The 15525-nt window shown below is 35.0% G+C and overlaps 2 protein-coding genes across 4 annotated transcripts in view; one reads left to right on the top strand and one right to left on the bottom strand.

The window, feature by feature from the left end:
* Positions 1–5676: 5676 nt before the first annotated feature.
* LOC121736559 (chromobox protein homolog 5-like) lies at positions 5677–8222 on the top strand. Its single transcript, XM_042127883.1, has 5 exons — positions 5677–5899; positions 6027–6146; positions 6239–6440; positions 7417–7523; positions 7797–8222. Exons 1-5 carry the CDS (start codon positions 5804–5806, stop codon positions 7851–7853), a joined length of 582 nt encoding a protein of 193 aa, XP_041983817.1. The 5' UTR covers positions 5677–5803; the 3' UTR covers positions 7854–8222.
* A 2927-nt stretch (positions 8223–11149) lies between these two features.
* The window catches only part of LOC121735323 (dedicator of cytokinesis protein 7), a 28094-nt gene continuing 23718 nt past the window's right edge, over positions 11150–15525 (bottom strand). For all 3 annotated transcript variants that reach the window (XM_042126150.1, XM_042126229.1, XM_042126297.1), the window contains 5 exons: positions 15104–15169; positions 13741–13857; positions 11993–12081; positions 11464–11610; positions 11150–11204 (listed from right to left, as the gene is read on the bottom strand). In XM_042126150.1, the coding sequence (XP_041982084.1) occupies positions 11165–11204; positions 11464–11610; positions 11993–12081; positions 13741–13857; positions 15104–15169 (459 nt within the window). In that variant the 3' untranslated portion in view covers positions 11150–11164. The remainder of the gene's footprint in view (positions 11205–11463; positions 11611–11992; positions 12082–13740; positions 13858–15103; positions 15170–15525) is intronic.

Genomic DNA, 15525 nt, shown 5'->3' with positions numbered 1-15525 from the left:
CGCTAATCTCAGGAACTATTAGTCCGATTTGAAATTTTGTATCCTTTCAGAGTTAGATAGCTCATAGCCAAGAAACAGAGGAAAATGTGGAAAAAACGGGGAAAATTATTTGAAAGGGCTTATCTCACGCACCATCCAGTAATTTTTATGTTGTTTGGCATAAATAAAAAGTAGACCACATGAAGGATCATAGGCTATTTTTGTGGGCTAATTTGTCTTTGAAATTCCTAATTTACGGGGGTGAAGCCGCGCAGAAGATCTAAATTTATTATAAATATGCGGAAGTTTTATTTTATAGTCGAAAGAAGTGGTGTTTTAATGCTTACTCATATAATAACTCACAATAATTAGTGCATCTTTGAAGAATGATTTGTATTACCTTCATCGCTTTTAGTCCTATTTCTGTTTTCCCAGAGACGCAAAATTCAAAGAGAAATGTATGAAAAAAATCGGCCAAGTGCGAGTTGGTCTCGCGCACGAAAGGTTCCTTATCATAATAGAGTAAAATTAGGCAAATAATGTGTTTTTGTACGAATCCCTAATTATTTAGTTTATTTTAATTTTATTAATAATTGTTTAAGTATAAATACAATGGAGTATTTTGTACTTTTCAAGTGCTAGGCCTACCTAGCCTCAATAATGGCAACAGTGCCTACACTGTTGCCATTATTGATATCGAGCAAAAAATAGCAAAAAAATCAATTTGTTTTAGTATCTGTTATTATAGCGGTAACAGACATACACAATCAAATTTCAGAAGTGTAGCGGTTATTGAGATATTATACAGCCGAGACAGACAGTAAGACATCGAAGTCTTAGGAATAGGGTCCCTTTTTTTCCTTCTTAAAGATATTCAAAAAATAATAAGAGGGGGATGTTACTACATCGCTATAGAAGCCAAAACTGTGGCTAGTTTTTTGTCTGTCTGTCTGTCTGTCTGTCTGTCTGTCTGTCTGTCTGTATGTTTGTTCCAGCATCACACGAAAACTACTGATCCGTTTTGAATGTGGTTTTCGCAGATATATTTGTCTTTTTCCAACTTAAAATCTGGTTATATAATATAATGAATGTTTGTTTATCTATTGCCTTGTTACGATTTTGCCAAACAGCTGATTATTTTGCCGAATTGAGTTGGTCCCATAGTAAAAGTTTTTCGTAATCATGGATGATTTCAAACCCTTTCGGGCTTTAAGTTTTTTTTGTTAGACTGTAATATTAATTATTTATCACTTTCATTCATTTATTTGTATTTAAATACGTACCAAAATACATCCATATCGTCGTAATAATAATTAATCGACACCGTAGATAGACCGGACATCACTAGACCGTGTACCGTTGACACTATTCTGACAATATAGTGTCATTGAAGTCGGCGACATAGGTTTTCATATAAACGGCGCTACATAACACTTCTCCTTATTTTCCTGTTCTGAGTACATTCCAGTGGTGCGTCAGGTTAATATAATGTAAAGATATACATCCCGGGATGTAATGTACATTAATGTGACCGTGTTGTACTGTTATATGTTTTAAATTGTAATTTTCCATCTTTTTAGTAAAAGATGGCCCTGCGCGAGTTTCTTACGCCGGTTCTTCTCGCCGGGTTGGTTCCCGAACCGGTGGTAGGCACCGTAGTATCGACGTTCGGTAAAGTTTTTGTAAAAAAATACTCCGAATAAAAATGTTTTTGATTTTGGATTTGTGAGCCAAAAACTTTGTATCCATTTTGAGGAAAAATGGGGAAACCTAGGTGAATGAAATTTTGCACAGTTATCGTTTTTATGGTGAAGGAGTGCATCGAGCTAACATTATTTTAAAATTATGCTTTTATCATACATTTTTTTAACAAATAAAACATTACACACACTACAACACACACACTAAAAAAATTACAGATTTTTGAGTTACAAGCCTGTACATACGAATTACAGTCTTTTATTTATGGTTGAAGTCTGTTGACAACACTGGATTATAGTTTTTTTAATGAATCTTAGATACTATTAGACAATGCTTACACGGCCAGTCTGATATCAGCTGAGTCCCAGAGACAAGAGTTGAATAAAATATGATAAGGTCAATATTTTTTTACAAAATATAGGTAGTACTCCTAATGCCGTTGAAACTAAGGTCGAATTTCGACCACTGGGCGATCTCAAGTTATTATTTTTTATTATTATTAATTAGTCAGTCTTTATTTCCAAGAAATTAGCTACAATGTTCTGGGTACGGATCCCTAAAAATATTGGCTTACACAGTTTCTTTTCTCATTAGTCATTTTTCATTTAAAAAAGGAGTTTTGCCGGGAATGTGAAAGAGTGATGTTGTGTTTTTATTTACTGGTAGGATATTAACCATTAGATATTCCACGTGCACAAGTGTAGGAAAGTGATGCAATACCCAGAAACGTGCTATTTTGTGTTCCCTCCAAAACTCCATCAAAAGTTTCAGTAAAGCGTCTACCACTTTACTGAATCGACTGACTTGACTTCTTGACTATATTGACTTTATACTTAGACATTGACTAGACTTTAGACCTGAAAGACATGATGATAAATTAGAAAATTATTGTAATATAAAATTGTAAGTCTGGCTAGCGAAAGATGAGACTGGCTTTTTATTCCAAAAATGATTATGGTAACACTGTCACTAACGTCATTGTCACATAAAGCATCGTTGTTTATGTGTTAAAGTGAAAAATATTTATATGGTTTACGTGATTTTCTAATTTAAACATGACGAAAACTTTGAAAAGAGATTTGCGAATACTGCTTTTTGCTTTGATTAGTAAATACGAACAAAAAAGAAGTGAAAAGGATGCAATTTTTAAACAAAAACAAGATTGTTTACATGAAATATCCCAGTGCATTGGTAAGTACAGGTAAAAGATTTTGATACTTTCAATTACAATTAATTAAAATAATTATTATTTATCATGTAATTGAATTTATTGTTTTGCAGGTAACATGGATGATACAAAGGATTCAGCAAGTTATAATATCAAGCATAAATAAATTAAGAGATATGTTCCAAGAAGAATGTTTAAAGACAAAATCAGTTCCTTGAGGAGATTTCTTCTTTGACCGGTAAGACCCTAACGTTACAAAAAAAAAAACCTGAAAGCAACCTTGTTATTGAATGCTAACTTTATTTATGAACATATTTTCAGATGTTAGTGTTTGTTCCCTAAAAAGGATTAAAAAAGAAGGCCAAATAAATAAAGGCGTGTGGTTACGGGAGTTTGGCTGGGAGGTGTTATTAATGCATCCGCCGTATAGTCCTGACCATGCACCTTCAGACTTCCATCTGTTTCGGTCGCTGCAGGATTCCTTAGGCAGTGTCAGGTTGACATCACAAGAGGACTGCCAAAATGACTTGTCGCAGTTTTTTCATCAGAAGCCCAACATTTTTATAGCAATGGGATCGTGTCCCTACCAACAAGGTGGCAAAAAGTTGCTTTATAAAAAAACCTTTCAAATGTTTATACAATATATAAAATGCGAAATTCCGCAACCTTTGATTTTCTGTATTGTTTTTTCATCTCCCCTTAATCCTTGGTTTTTAATCAACTTGCAAGGTTAGTCGCAGGCATGTACAAGTATGTATTAAATAAACATATTTGAGTATTTAAATCAATACAATCTAGGATGCTTGCGAGAATTTGTGCTAATACACTTTTAATTGCATAATAATATAATATAGGAAATTATTCAACATTTAAATTAAATTATATTTAAACTTAGAAACAGTAGGGACAATTTAGTTTAAGAAAATGAAGATAATTGTTTGATTAAATTATATTTTGTAATATATTATTTCATGATATACGGTGAGTATTAAAGAAGAAGTTTTAATACTCCGACAAAAACATGCAACAGTTTTCGTCAAAAACAAAACATCATGAAATGTATTGCAAAATAAAATTTAAGTAAGAAAATAAACTTATTTTTCTTGAAATGAGTTATCCCAACTAAAATATAATATAATTATTGTCATAAATAATCAAGTATCAAAACTATAATTCCGACTATAGTAATAATAATAGCTCCCACACCGGTTTCGGTGACGGTGGCCGGTTTCATTGAAAACCAGGCCAGCTACGCAGGAGTAATTTTATAGTGACCAAGTGTGTGCGCAGTACACAAGAGCACTCTCTATTCCTTTACTCTCATAACCCAGTGGGACGGAAGACCGACACGACCGGCGAGAGATCAGGCGCAGGACCGACTTTTTACATGCCCATCCGACGCATGGATCATCTTACTTGTCAGACAATCAGGTGATCAGCCTGCAATGTCCTAACCAAACTTGGAAATAACATGTTTCCAACGCGGGAATCGAACCCACGACCTCCGAGTCAAGAGCCGCGCTCTGTACCACTAGACCACGGAGGCGTTTTTTTTTTTTCCGACTATTTAAATTTGCCGCCTTTTTCCAGTCTCATCTTTCGTTAGCCAGACTTCTACCTAACCCTTCAGTAAGTGCCAAAATATTTGCAAAAATGTAGGGTACGTGGTTTGCAAAAAAAAAATGGCACCCGGCCTACCCTCTTTGTACAAATAATGTAATAACCTTACATCTAATCCATATTTTATGTTTGTGTGAAAAATATTATAATATATGTTAAATTTTCTATCTATCAAGCCATCATAATAAAGTATTTAGTCAGATGTGATATTTGTCTCACCACTGTAAACTTTGAAATCTATATTTCTAACTATTTCGCAACAAATATATTAATACATTATTATAATCTCAATAACACAGAGCTATACAAACTGTTTATGTAAACAATTCTTTGAAATAACTTAACTTGTTATCAATAAACAGATAAGAGATAAGAGTAATAAAAACCGGTTTTGGTATTATACACAAGCAAACTTCGTCCTTAGTGCAATACAAATAAAGTTCAAAATGGCCGCGGCCGGCAAAAAGCCGTTATAAATAGGTAATTTTTATCTTGATTATTTTACTAAAACGATACTATTATATACTATTACTAGGATCTAAATCGTTTTGTACACGATAATATACGCTTTTAACGTCAATTATTTACAAAAATATTAAACAAATCGCGTTCAAATCACATAAATAAAAACCAAATTTTCTCGTGTAAACTAGAAGTTATTACGATGTAAGTATTTCTTTCAAATGATTATCTAAAACTATTTATGAATTATAATTAATAAATTAAATTATTTTACTACTTACATTCGTTAAATCCATCAATAATATCAAACAAACAACACAACATGGCAGAACACACACGAAAAATTCATGATTTTCAAATGACTGACAAATATTCGTCGACCACAGATTGTATAATATTTTGCATTCAGAATGTGGCAAATTTATCGTAGATCATAACTAACCAAACTTCTTCATACAAAAGTAGTCTCTAAGTCGACGAAATACGTAATTCAATCGAACGAAAGAGCGCGGCCACATCCGGCCGCTTGGGTGTAGACGGAATGGCTGCAGTATAATCTGTGGCGGCCGGATCCGGCCGCTTGGGGATTAAAAGGTAGAATAATGTTTTCTCGCCATAATATACTCGACACTGGCCATGGTTATTTAGCCGAAGTGCCATAAGAAAAAAAAAGAAAAAAAAACTGACAGCTGTCTTTTGTCAGTGTCACATTTTAATGGCGCCATTTTATTCTCAGCGTACACATTTGACATTGTGAGTATAGTATTCGTTGTTTGACATTACACAAATTGATGCCGGTTTTGTTAGCGTTGACTGAATTATAGAATTTAGAGGTAAATTTGGGTTCAAGATAATTTGTCTGCCAAATAAACAATGGGTAAGGATAAGAAAGGAGACTCCAGTGAAGCTTCAAGTGAGGAGGAATATGTCGTCGAAAAGGTTTTGAATAGAAGAATGGTCAAAGGCAAGGTTGGTAAATTTTGATAGGTAGCGAATGCTTAGAACCACAAATCCCATTTAAATATTTCAAAAGAATACGGTCAGTAATTCTTAATTTTTTAATTTTCTTATTCTTATAATATTTTTAAACATACAGGTCCAATATCTTTTGAAATGGAAAGGTTACAAAGAAGAAGAAAGTACATGGGAACCAGAAGAAAATTTAGACTGTGAAGAATTGATCAAGGCTTTCGAAGATAGCAGAAAGGAGAAAGAGGTACTACAACATAAATTAACATAAGTAAGCTATTATTTATGCGAGTTGCTAAATTAATTCTCGTGATACACCCACTTATATTTTCGATCTAGGCCAAGTCTAAAAAGGCTGAAGAAGAAAAACGGGGTAAGAAACGTGTCCGTGAATCCAGTGAGGAGACTAGTTCTCGCAAGGGGAGAGGCGTGAGTGTGTCCTCCACTGACGACAATGACCATTCCAAAGGGAGCAAAGGAAAGAAAGACGAAAAGGAAAAGTCAGGCTTTGAAAAAGGTCTTAAAGCTGAAAAAATTATTGGTAAGTTTATTATACAAGTACAAATATCTTTATTGCAGACTACTATTGGTCCATAGTGCATTGGTTAGTATTACATACATTTATATTATGTACTAGCTGTCCTGGTGAACTTCGTGTCACTTTAAAACCTTCCCTGGACATCTACGAATATTTTAAGACTAAAATTAGCCCAATCCGATTAGCCGTTTTTGAGTTTTGGCATTACTAACACAATTGAAAATCCATTTTTATATACATATAAAAGTGTTGTTTTTAGACTTTTTCAGGAAATTTTATTTTTTTTTTTAGAATTTTTCTCTCCGTAAGAACCATCCTCGTACTTCAAGGAAAATTTTAAAAAAAGAATTAGCGAAATCGGTCCAACCGTTCTCGAGTTTTGCGCTTAGCAACACATTCAGCGACTCATTTTTATATTATAGATTATAAGTATATATTTTCTTTATATGTTTTGGATGCTGCCTATTAGTTATCATAAACAAAGCAATCAGTCTTATGTTAACTCTATTTTTAAGGTTCTGTACCCAAAGAGTAAAAACGGGACCCTATTACAAAGACTTGTCTGTCCGTTGGTCTGTCTGTCTAGACTCTAGAGGCTGTATCTCAAGAACAGCTTTAGCTAGATTTCTGAAAATTTCACAGATTGTGTATATCTATTGCCGCTATAACAACAAATACTAAAAACAAAATAAATTACTACATATTTAAAGGGGGATTTTTTGCTCGATATCAATTTGGTCAAAGATAGGCACTTGAGATGTTCACAGAATGTTCAGTTGTATTTATACTTTAATGATTAATAGTAAAATTAAATTGAAGTAAATAATTAATCCCATACAAAAAACACAATTCTTGGGCTATTTTTGCTCTATATGGTACAGAACCCTTCGTGCACGAGTTCAACTTGCACTTGGCTGACTTTACGGTTTTACTTAATGAAATAATTATATAAATATATAAAATAACACTTTATTTTAAGGTGCATCTGATGTGACTGGGGAGCTCATGTTTTTAATTAAGTGGGCAGACTCCGACGAAGCTGAGCTGGTGCCAGCTAAAGTGGCTAATGTCAAGTGTCCACAACAGGTATATTGTTTTTAACCTTAGAACTAGTTCTACACAGAGGTGGCGTAAGGCCTAGGCGATGTGATAGTCAAATATTCATAAATAAAAGTTTGAGTATCAAAAAATGCATTCTCTCAACAAATTCGTCCTCTTGCGTCATCCAACAGGAGGTCTCACAATTATAATATTATATTTTAGGGGGCCTCGCAAGATATATCTTGCCACATAAAATTGTCATGCCCTGCCACTGGTTCTACATATTAGGTACAGTGATCATATTTTTACTTTTTGCAGGTAATAGCTTTCTATGAGGAGAGGCTAACTTGGCACACTCCGGCTGATTCAGAATGATAAGTGTTGTGTCGTGGACCTTTATATTGAGAAGTGTACAGGACGGGCCTGTGACATACAGTGTTTGAACTGATTAATTGTATTACTTACTATTCATATTGATATGTCTGGGTGGAGCTATGGGATGTTTGGATATGATAGAGAATGACAGTTCTAGATTTAAGGGAGAGGACAGTAGAAAATATTTTTATGACATTAATACATACATTTTATAAAGTAATCTGCTATGTGTAAAATTTTTCTTGAAATGTGAACAGAATATAGATTTTCGTACTAAAATATAGTATAACCATCTATACCACGGGTCACCAAATGGCGGACCGCAGTCTGCATCCGGACCACCAACCTGTTGTGTATGAACCTCCATGGTCCGCACCAACTTGCATGACAGACAACGTAATTTCATGAAAATTCGAAAAAGGGTGGGGCGATAAAAGACAGAATAAAGTTTATTATGTACTTGTATAACAAATAATTTTTCTAAAAATGTGTGGATCGTGAAGATAAATTAATTTCTCAAGATAGACACCGTGAGCGAAATTAATTGGTGACCCCTGATCTATGACACTACTCACAAAAAATTTGCTTGAAAGTAATAAAAAAAAAATGTTCTAGGGCTCAGCTCCCGTACTATGGTCTATATCAGCTATAGTGTATACTTAACCTGCCCACCGGCCTTCATCACAGGCCCGCATGAAGTTAATTAAAGGGCCGCGGGTTGAGTATAACTGGCTTAGACCATAGCTTAGTTTCAATATTGTGTGATGAGATACAGCACATCCAGATGTACATTTTATTAAATGTTTGTGGTTAGAGTTATTGATGTATTGCGAGATTGTAAGCTCTACACAGCTTAGGAGTCTACATTCCTTTTGGAATTTGAGGACAATGTTTACTTACAAAATATTATTTGTCATAAAATAAAACTAATAATTTTAGTTCTATTAAAAATGCAGTTTGTTTTATATTTACTTTTAGTTTTACTATTTTTGCTCTATAGTGGTTCGAAACCCTTTGTGCGGACTCTTACTAATTGTCCCATTTTTGTACTAGTTCACTTGATCCTGTGACATCATACAATACTTCACTATATAATATTTGAAAACACGTTGTGACAAAATATTCTTATTAACCCTTTAACCGCCGAGCTTAAGAGGATTCCACACCGCCATTTTTTCCATACAAACGTTGTCCCCTGTTTCCTCCCTGGATAATGCTAGTAGAGTTATAATTTTTTTCCTGAATATCTATGGCCACTAATACAATGTCCCTATGTTTTCTTTTTTTTCATAATTTAATTATTAAATAAGATATGAACGTTCAAAAACCCAAAAAAATGGCCAGATTTTCCACTGTGTTCAAACGTCCAGAAAACAGATTTGGATAGATTATACAAAAAAAGCAAAACATAGGAACACAGCTCAAGCCTTTTTTTAATCTTTAATGAAAAAAGTACTTAAATCGGTTAAGTTTTGGAGAAGGAATCAGGGGACAACGAATCGTTAATTTTCTGGATTTTCTGCAGTTGTCTCTATCGCGTTCTGCGGTATAGGCTTGAGGTAAGGGAGACAGCTATAGATATTACACGTACTTTTTTTTAATTTCTCTAGCCGCTGTGGTATCCTCTTAATAATGATATTGTTATGTTAAAACCCTGTTCTATTAAATATAATAATATAGAAGAAAATTTGAAATGAAACGCAGTTGATCGTATGCCAATAATTATTATATTAAGAAAATTACAATATAAAGAATAAATGCATAAATATTCTCTACATAATAAATTGTGCAGTCAAAGGTATACAATACATTTCTTATATACTACAAAATAAAGTAGTTACGTTTAGTGATTATCCTGTTTTAGAATCTCGCGTTAAATAGCTTATTTATAATATTTTTACGTGTCATTAGTCGTTTCCTTGAGATTTCCTCCACTCGACTCAATTTCAATTCTCCAATTAATTTGTTCAACAAAACGTCAATTAATGAGGATTGAGGTTGTATCAAGTGGTGAAAATGTCTAGGAAACAAGTAAAGATATGGGCTTTAGTCACTTTCTTCAAGCAACAAACTAATCATGTAAATAAATTATCTCACACTTCACACCGCTGCGCGCGGTGTCCTTATGGGGCTTGATGGGTTAATCCGTTTTTCAGATTTACAGACCTAATATTTACTTAAAACTAATTGTAAAGCTGAACTTATCAATAAAACTAGTATATGAACCGTAAGCTCGTGAATTTACAAGAGAGCCAAATATTGTAGTAGGTAATAAGTAATAACTAATATGTATTATGATGAGTGATGAACTACTTTTTTTTTCAGTAGATGTAGCATAAAGTTAATATACCTAGCGGAATAGAGGAACAATCTCGAGCTGTCAAACGTAACTGAAATTGGTTTCATCTGTGTGTAAAAATATGTGTACGTATACACTTACACCAGCATGATTGAACATGATTTCTATGAGATTAAATTGTCAACGTGCGGCACGTGACGACTTGACGTCAAAAAAAGAGTGCAGCTGTCATGTATCACACGTCTCTTTTTACCACGCAGTGTTACTGATGGTGACATCTCTCTTGTTCAGGCCTTTGTTTCTCTATTCCGCTAGATATATTAACTTTATGAGATGTAGTAATGGTCTTCTGAAACCAAGAAATATACAAGATGTTAGTGTAAACACTGTCTTAATATCCTGGATACAAATTGCCGATCCGGGCATCCGTATGGGTATAAAGACGGCATTTTTTTTCGAGTTCCCAGCATTCTCATAGAAAATGTTGTTCCTTTTGACGGGCTCATTAGATGGTTTCAAGGATTACGGTGTTTACACTAACACACTGTATATCATATATGTAGCTATCTTTAGTAAAAACTCTTCTTCTTCCAGTGCCTCTCCAATACTGAAGGTTGGCAGTCTCATAGTCTAAAAACTCAACATTTATATAACTTTAAACATTCATTTCCGCGGCGTCGAAAATCACTGCCGCTGCGGCGCCTTGTGACTTGTGTAAACACGCTTACACTTACACCGAGCAATAAATATTTGACAATGTTGCAATTAAGTTGTGTGCACATTGAAGATTATAATATTATTAATTATATTTGGAAATAAATTTCGACGACGTATTTAACAAAAATGTTTTGAAAAATATTAGATAAAATGCGTGCTCGGAAATGTAACCATACAAACCTAAAACACTGAGATGTTTGCCACGTATTATAAAAGACGTGTAAATAATAAAAATCTTCACTTCGTAACGTTCGAGTATTATAAAGAGCGACGTCTGATATCTTGCATCGTCAATTTACGCTTGGAACTTGTAGTCTGTTTTGGTCACACCATGCCTGTGGACAAAATAACATTAATGTAATTTATTTTGTACGTTTAGCACGTGCGGTGTGTTGGACATGCGTGTGCGATCCTTCATATGTTTACGGTACGCTCAATAGACAGGTTTATTTAACTGATTCAGTGCGTGCGGCAGCCGTGTCATATATTTTTTCCAGAGTTTTACAGTACGCTCGATGTGCGTGCAGTACGCTTGATGTGCGTTCGGTACGTTCGATGTGCGTGCGGTACGCTCAATCTGTGTGCGATACATACGCGAGATGCTGCGCATGCGTGGCGGTGGGCGCGATGAGCGGCGCTAGGCGCTCGGTGAACCGCGCGAAGTTGCGCTCGAGCTCGCGCTGGTACTCGCGCTGCTCGCTGCCGATCAGGTTCTTGTTCTTCTTCAGGGCGTCGTGACATCTGCAACACCAAAATATTACAGAAAATCGCCTATAGGTGGTCGCACATTTATCAGCAAGCACGCGCTTACGCGCCGCAATATAGAATTCGTTATAATATGAAATGATGTGAAACATTCGTCCGCATCGCACGCGCCGCATTTCTTGTACTATCCGGTGCGTTCGGTGCTGACAAATGTGCGATCAGCTTAAAATTCACAATCGGTTTGTGTTGAGCCGCCTCTCGACCTTTTGTATGAAACAGACGATTTTTTAAGTCGGAAATTTGTCCATAGTAAAAGTTAATATAATGTTAATTATATTCAGCTTATTCGTTTTCCAAAGTCTCGAAACAGAATAAACTGTGTTATATAGCGGTTTTAGATACTACTTTTAGATATTACTTTTTAGAGAAATCCTTGAATGACAGTCTCAGTTTGTTGGTGAGGCGGGTGGCGGGCTGCGTCCCCTCCACCACGGGCGCCAGGAACACCTGTAAAAGAGTTTTTCCTTTTTTAGAAACGTTTCTTTAGAATACGTTTTAACGATACATCTTCAATCTAAGATGTTCATCAGTTTTATCGTCTCGCATAAGCAGTTCACATCGAGAAGTGTTTATTATAGCGCATTTCGCGTTTATTTTGACCTAAGACTGTATTTTGTATATCGACCTTCTGTTACTGTTGCAACTTGTATGTTACGTCACTTGTGCGACAGACTGTTACGTATACGGTATAGGTCATCAATTAGTTTCGCTCGGGGTCCATTTTAAGGAATGAAATGACCTACGCGGTCCGCAAATTTTAGAAGAAATATCTGTTAAACAAAGATAATTACAGAAATTACAAAGGTATTTATTTACATTACATAGCAATGAAAAAAGTGATATTTTTTGTTGCTAATTATCTGTCTGAAGTTTGAAGTCAAATTGGTGCAATTAAACGAAGTTCATCTTCGAAAATGTTTGGTCGGTGGTCCGCACACAATGGGTCGGCGGTCCGGATGCGGACCGCGGACCCCCATTTGGTGACTCCTGGTATAGACTGTAGGGCATTGGCCATGCAATTACTGTGTTAGGCAATGGTATCAATTAAATCGCCTGACCGGAAGAAAAAAATATACTTGTGGCACTCGGGGAATGCCGCGGCAAAGCTATTGCATAGCATTTTTTATCAACTTATGCAGTCATTATTCGCATACGTCTAGTCGCACGCACACAAACACCGTGCCGAACTCTGGCAACACCGCACCGCTGTGCCGGTGGGAGTGGGGGTGTTAAGCTCTGGTTTCCTCCAAAAGCGGCGCCGTCTTGCAGCTGCCGCAATACAGTGGTGAATGACATCACTAGAACGTTGTCCCTGTAAGCAATATGGCGCGGTTTCCTAGAGAACGGTAATTGACACCGTTCTCTAGGAAACCGCGCCATACCGTCCACACAAACAACGTCATAGTGACGTCATTCACCTCTTGGCGGAAACCAGAGCTTTAGAATTTTCGTTAGGTACGGAATTTCTTGATTCGGTCGCCGCGCTGAAAGGCCGCAATAAAAGCTATGCAATAGCTTAACAATAGGCTACTTGACCTACTTTTTTTCTTCATGCTAATCGCTTCTTAATCAATAATCATTCTCTTTATTGAACATTTTTTTATGTGCTAAATGTACAAGTCTAAAAGTGACCAAAAATTATAAAAGAATTAAATAAGAAATTAGAAATCATTTATAATGTTTCATTTCCCGTCTACAATAAATGGAGATAATATATAAAACTGATGTTCTATTTGAATTATTCAAGAAAATATATTTTACAAATCTTTCTAGGCTTATTCTTATTATTTATGTACAAATAAACTTACATATAACGAGCGCGATAAATAAAAGATATTAAATGTGATGACGTCACATCCAAATCGGAAGTACCGCAAAAGCGTTTTCGTCAGTACAAATCATATTTTCATAAAATCATACATATTTTCAAATCGACTTTATTTATCAATCATAAGCTTTTCTTTGATTACAAAAGTGAAATACGCATTCTACTAGAAATATGCATTTGTTCAATGAAATTGAATATAGGTCAAGTAGCCTATTTGTCAGTGGCCAAGCTTTGAATTGTAACTGAGCAGCTCGCGTATATTATGTGTATGTGAGCACCTGCGCGAGTTCTAGCGGTCCCTGGTTGACGGTGGTGCCGATGCAGCCCTGCAGCACCATCTGCAGCATCTTGGAGTCCGGCGGCTCCTGCCCCGTCGCCGCCGCCAGCTCGTGTATCTAATAATACACATCATCAGTCCTATCTACGTATTCAGCCCAACTTTTAAACAAATTTTATAAGCTATGTTTCCTACATAAGGGACAGATCCAAATAATTATATAATTTGATTGCCTCTGGGGACAACGGCTCCGAAAGTACACTGTTGATCTGTCCATATTTAAGGAGAAGTTACAGCGAGATTGTTTGTTTTGGCAAATTAATTATAGTTTGTGCGTTTTAAGATGATATGGGTGACAGTTTTCATATTCCTTGCTACGTTTTTTTACAAGAAAAAAAAAGAAAAAAAAATCAAAATGTAATAAATTATATTCCATCTACAAAAACAAATGTTTCCTATAATAGGGATGATGACAAGGTCAAAGATTAGCAAATTTTGTTAATAAAATAAAGAAATCACGGTAAAAAATAAGTGTTCCCAAAATTTCAGCTTGATAGCATTTGTATTTTTTTTTTGTTATGCGCCTTCAAAGTTGATTATTCAAGTCGAATTTTTTTTTCAAATAATTTTCTTAATATTTGTATACAATTCGATAACTTATGCAATTAAAAGCAACTTTTGTTATGAAATCACTTTCATAAACGCAATATTTAATATACTTGTCGAACAAAGTTGTCTCCCGATGCGTACAAACTACGAAAGACTGACGTCATACTTTCGTAGCACTTTGTATGGAGCGTTTCGGGCAGGTATTTTTTATGAGATATTTGAACTGTCATATCTTGGTGTATTTTTAAGCTATCAGAGTCATTCTTTCAACGATGTTTCTATTTTTTAAGTGTCTTTCAATTACCGATAAGAAAAAAAAATTGTCATCACGCCTATTGTAAATGAATAAAAATGAAAAGTTGCTAAATGCTAACTTATTAATATAAAATTATAAATATTAACTGTGAATTAATAGGAGTATAAAATTATTGTTACGAAAACATTTGAAAAATGTCATATGCATGAAACGGAACTTATGTCAATAGAGATTGACTCTGTTGAATCGAAATCAAATCGATAAAAAAGGGCGGCCATCTTAAATCGCCGGCACCACTGAAATGTCAGTACGAAATCGATAATTTTGATTGCAATTCCTTTACGAAGTGATTCGATATTTTTAAATTATCGATTAATTTTTGTTAGGTAACTTCCCTACTAATGTGTCACGCATATCATCATAAAACGCACAAACTATAATATGGTAAATACGATTTGCTTTTGTATTGTGAGACGTGAGTTAACAAATTCAAACATACCTTTTTCTGAATATCTTCAATGGCGACTTCTATGGGCGTCAAAATTATTGTCGTTCTTTGCACAACCTGTGAAGAAAAAATATTCTCACATTTTGTCAGCAGAAAGTATGAATGGGCGCTGGATTTTACTCACCATTCGATTTATACGCATACTTAGTGAAAGGACGTTCAAAAATAAGGTTATTTAGGGGCCGATGCTTATTTGGACAAGGGTGACAAATCCTACGAAACATGCGTGAGTGATTTTCAAAGAATTGTCCTCCTCCCCATATTTTTGATGCACCTTAGGATCGGAATACAGGAGAAGTTGAGGGAGGTCAGTCCTCCACATGTTGCTTTTCTGTACCTATTATGACCAGTGACCACAATAAAAATGCGCAAGAATAGATTTACTTTATTTTTTGTATATTCTTCAACTAGAT

Source organism: Aricia agestis, chromosome 1 (assembly GCF_905147365.1).
Source record: "Aricia agestis chromosome 1, ilAriAges1.1, whole genome shotgun sequence".
In the NCBI taxonomy this organism is placed as follows: domain Eukaryota; kingdom Metazoa; phylum Arthropoda; class Insecta; order Lepidoptera; family Lycaenidae; genus Aricia; species Aricia agestis.
This window is presented reverse-complemented; position numbering and strand designations above follow the sequence as displayed.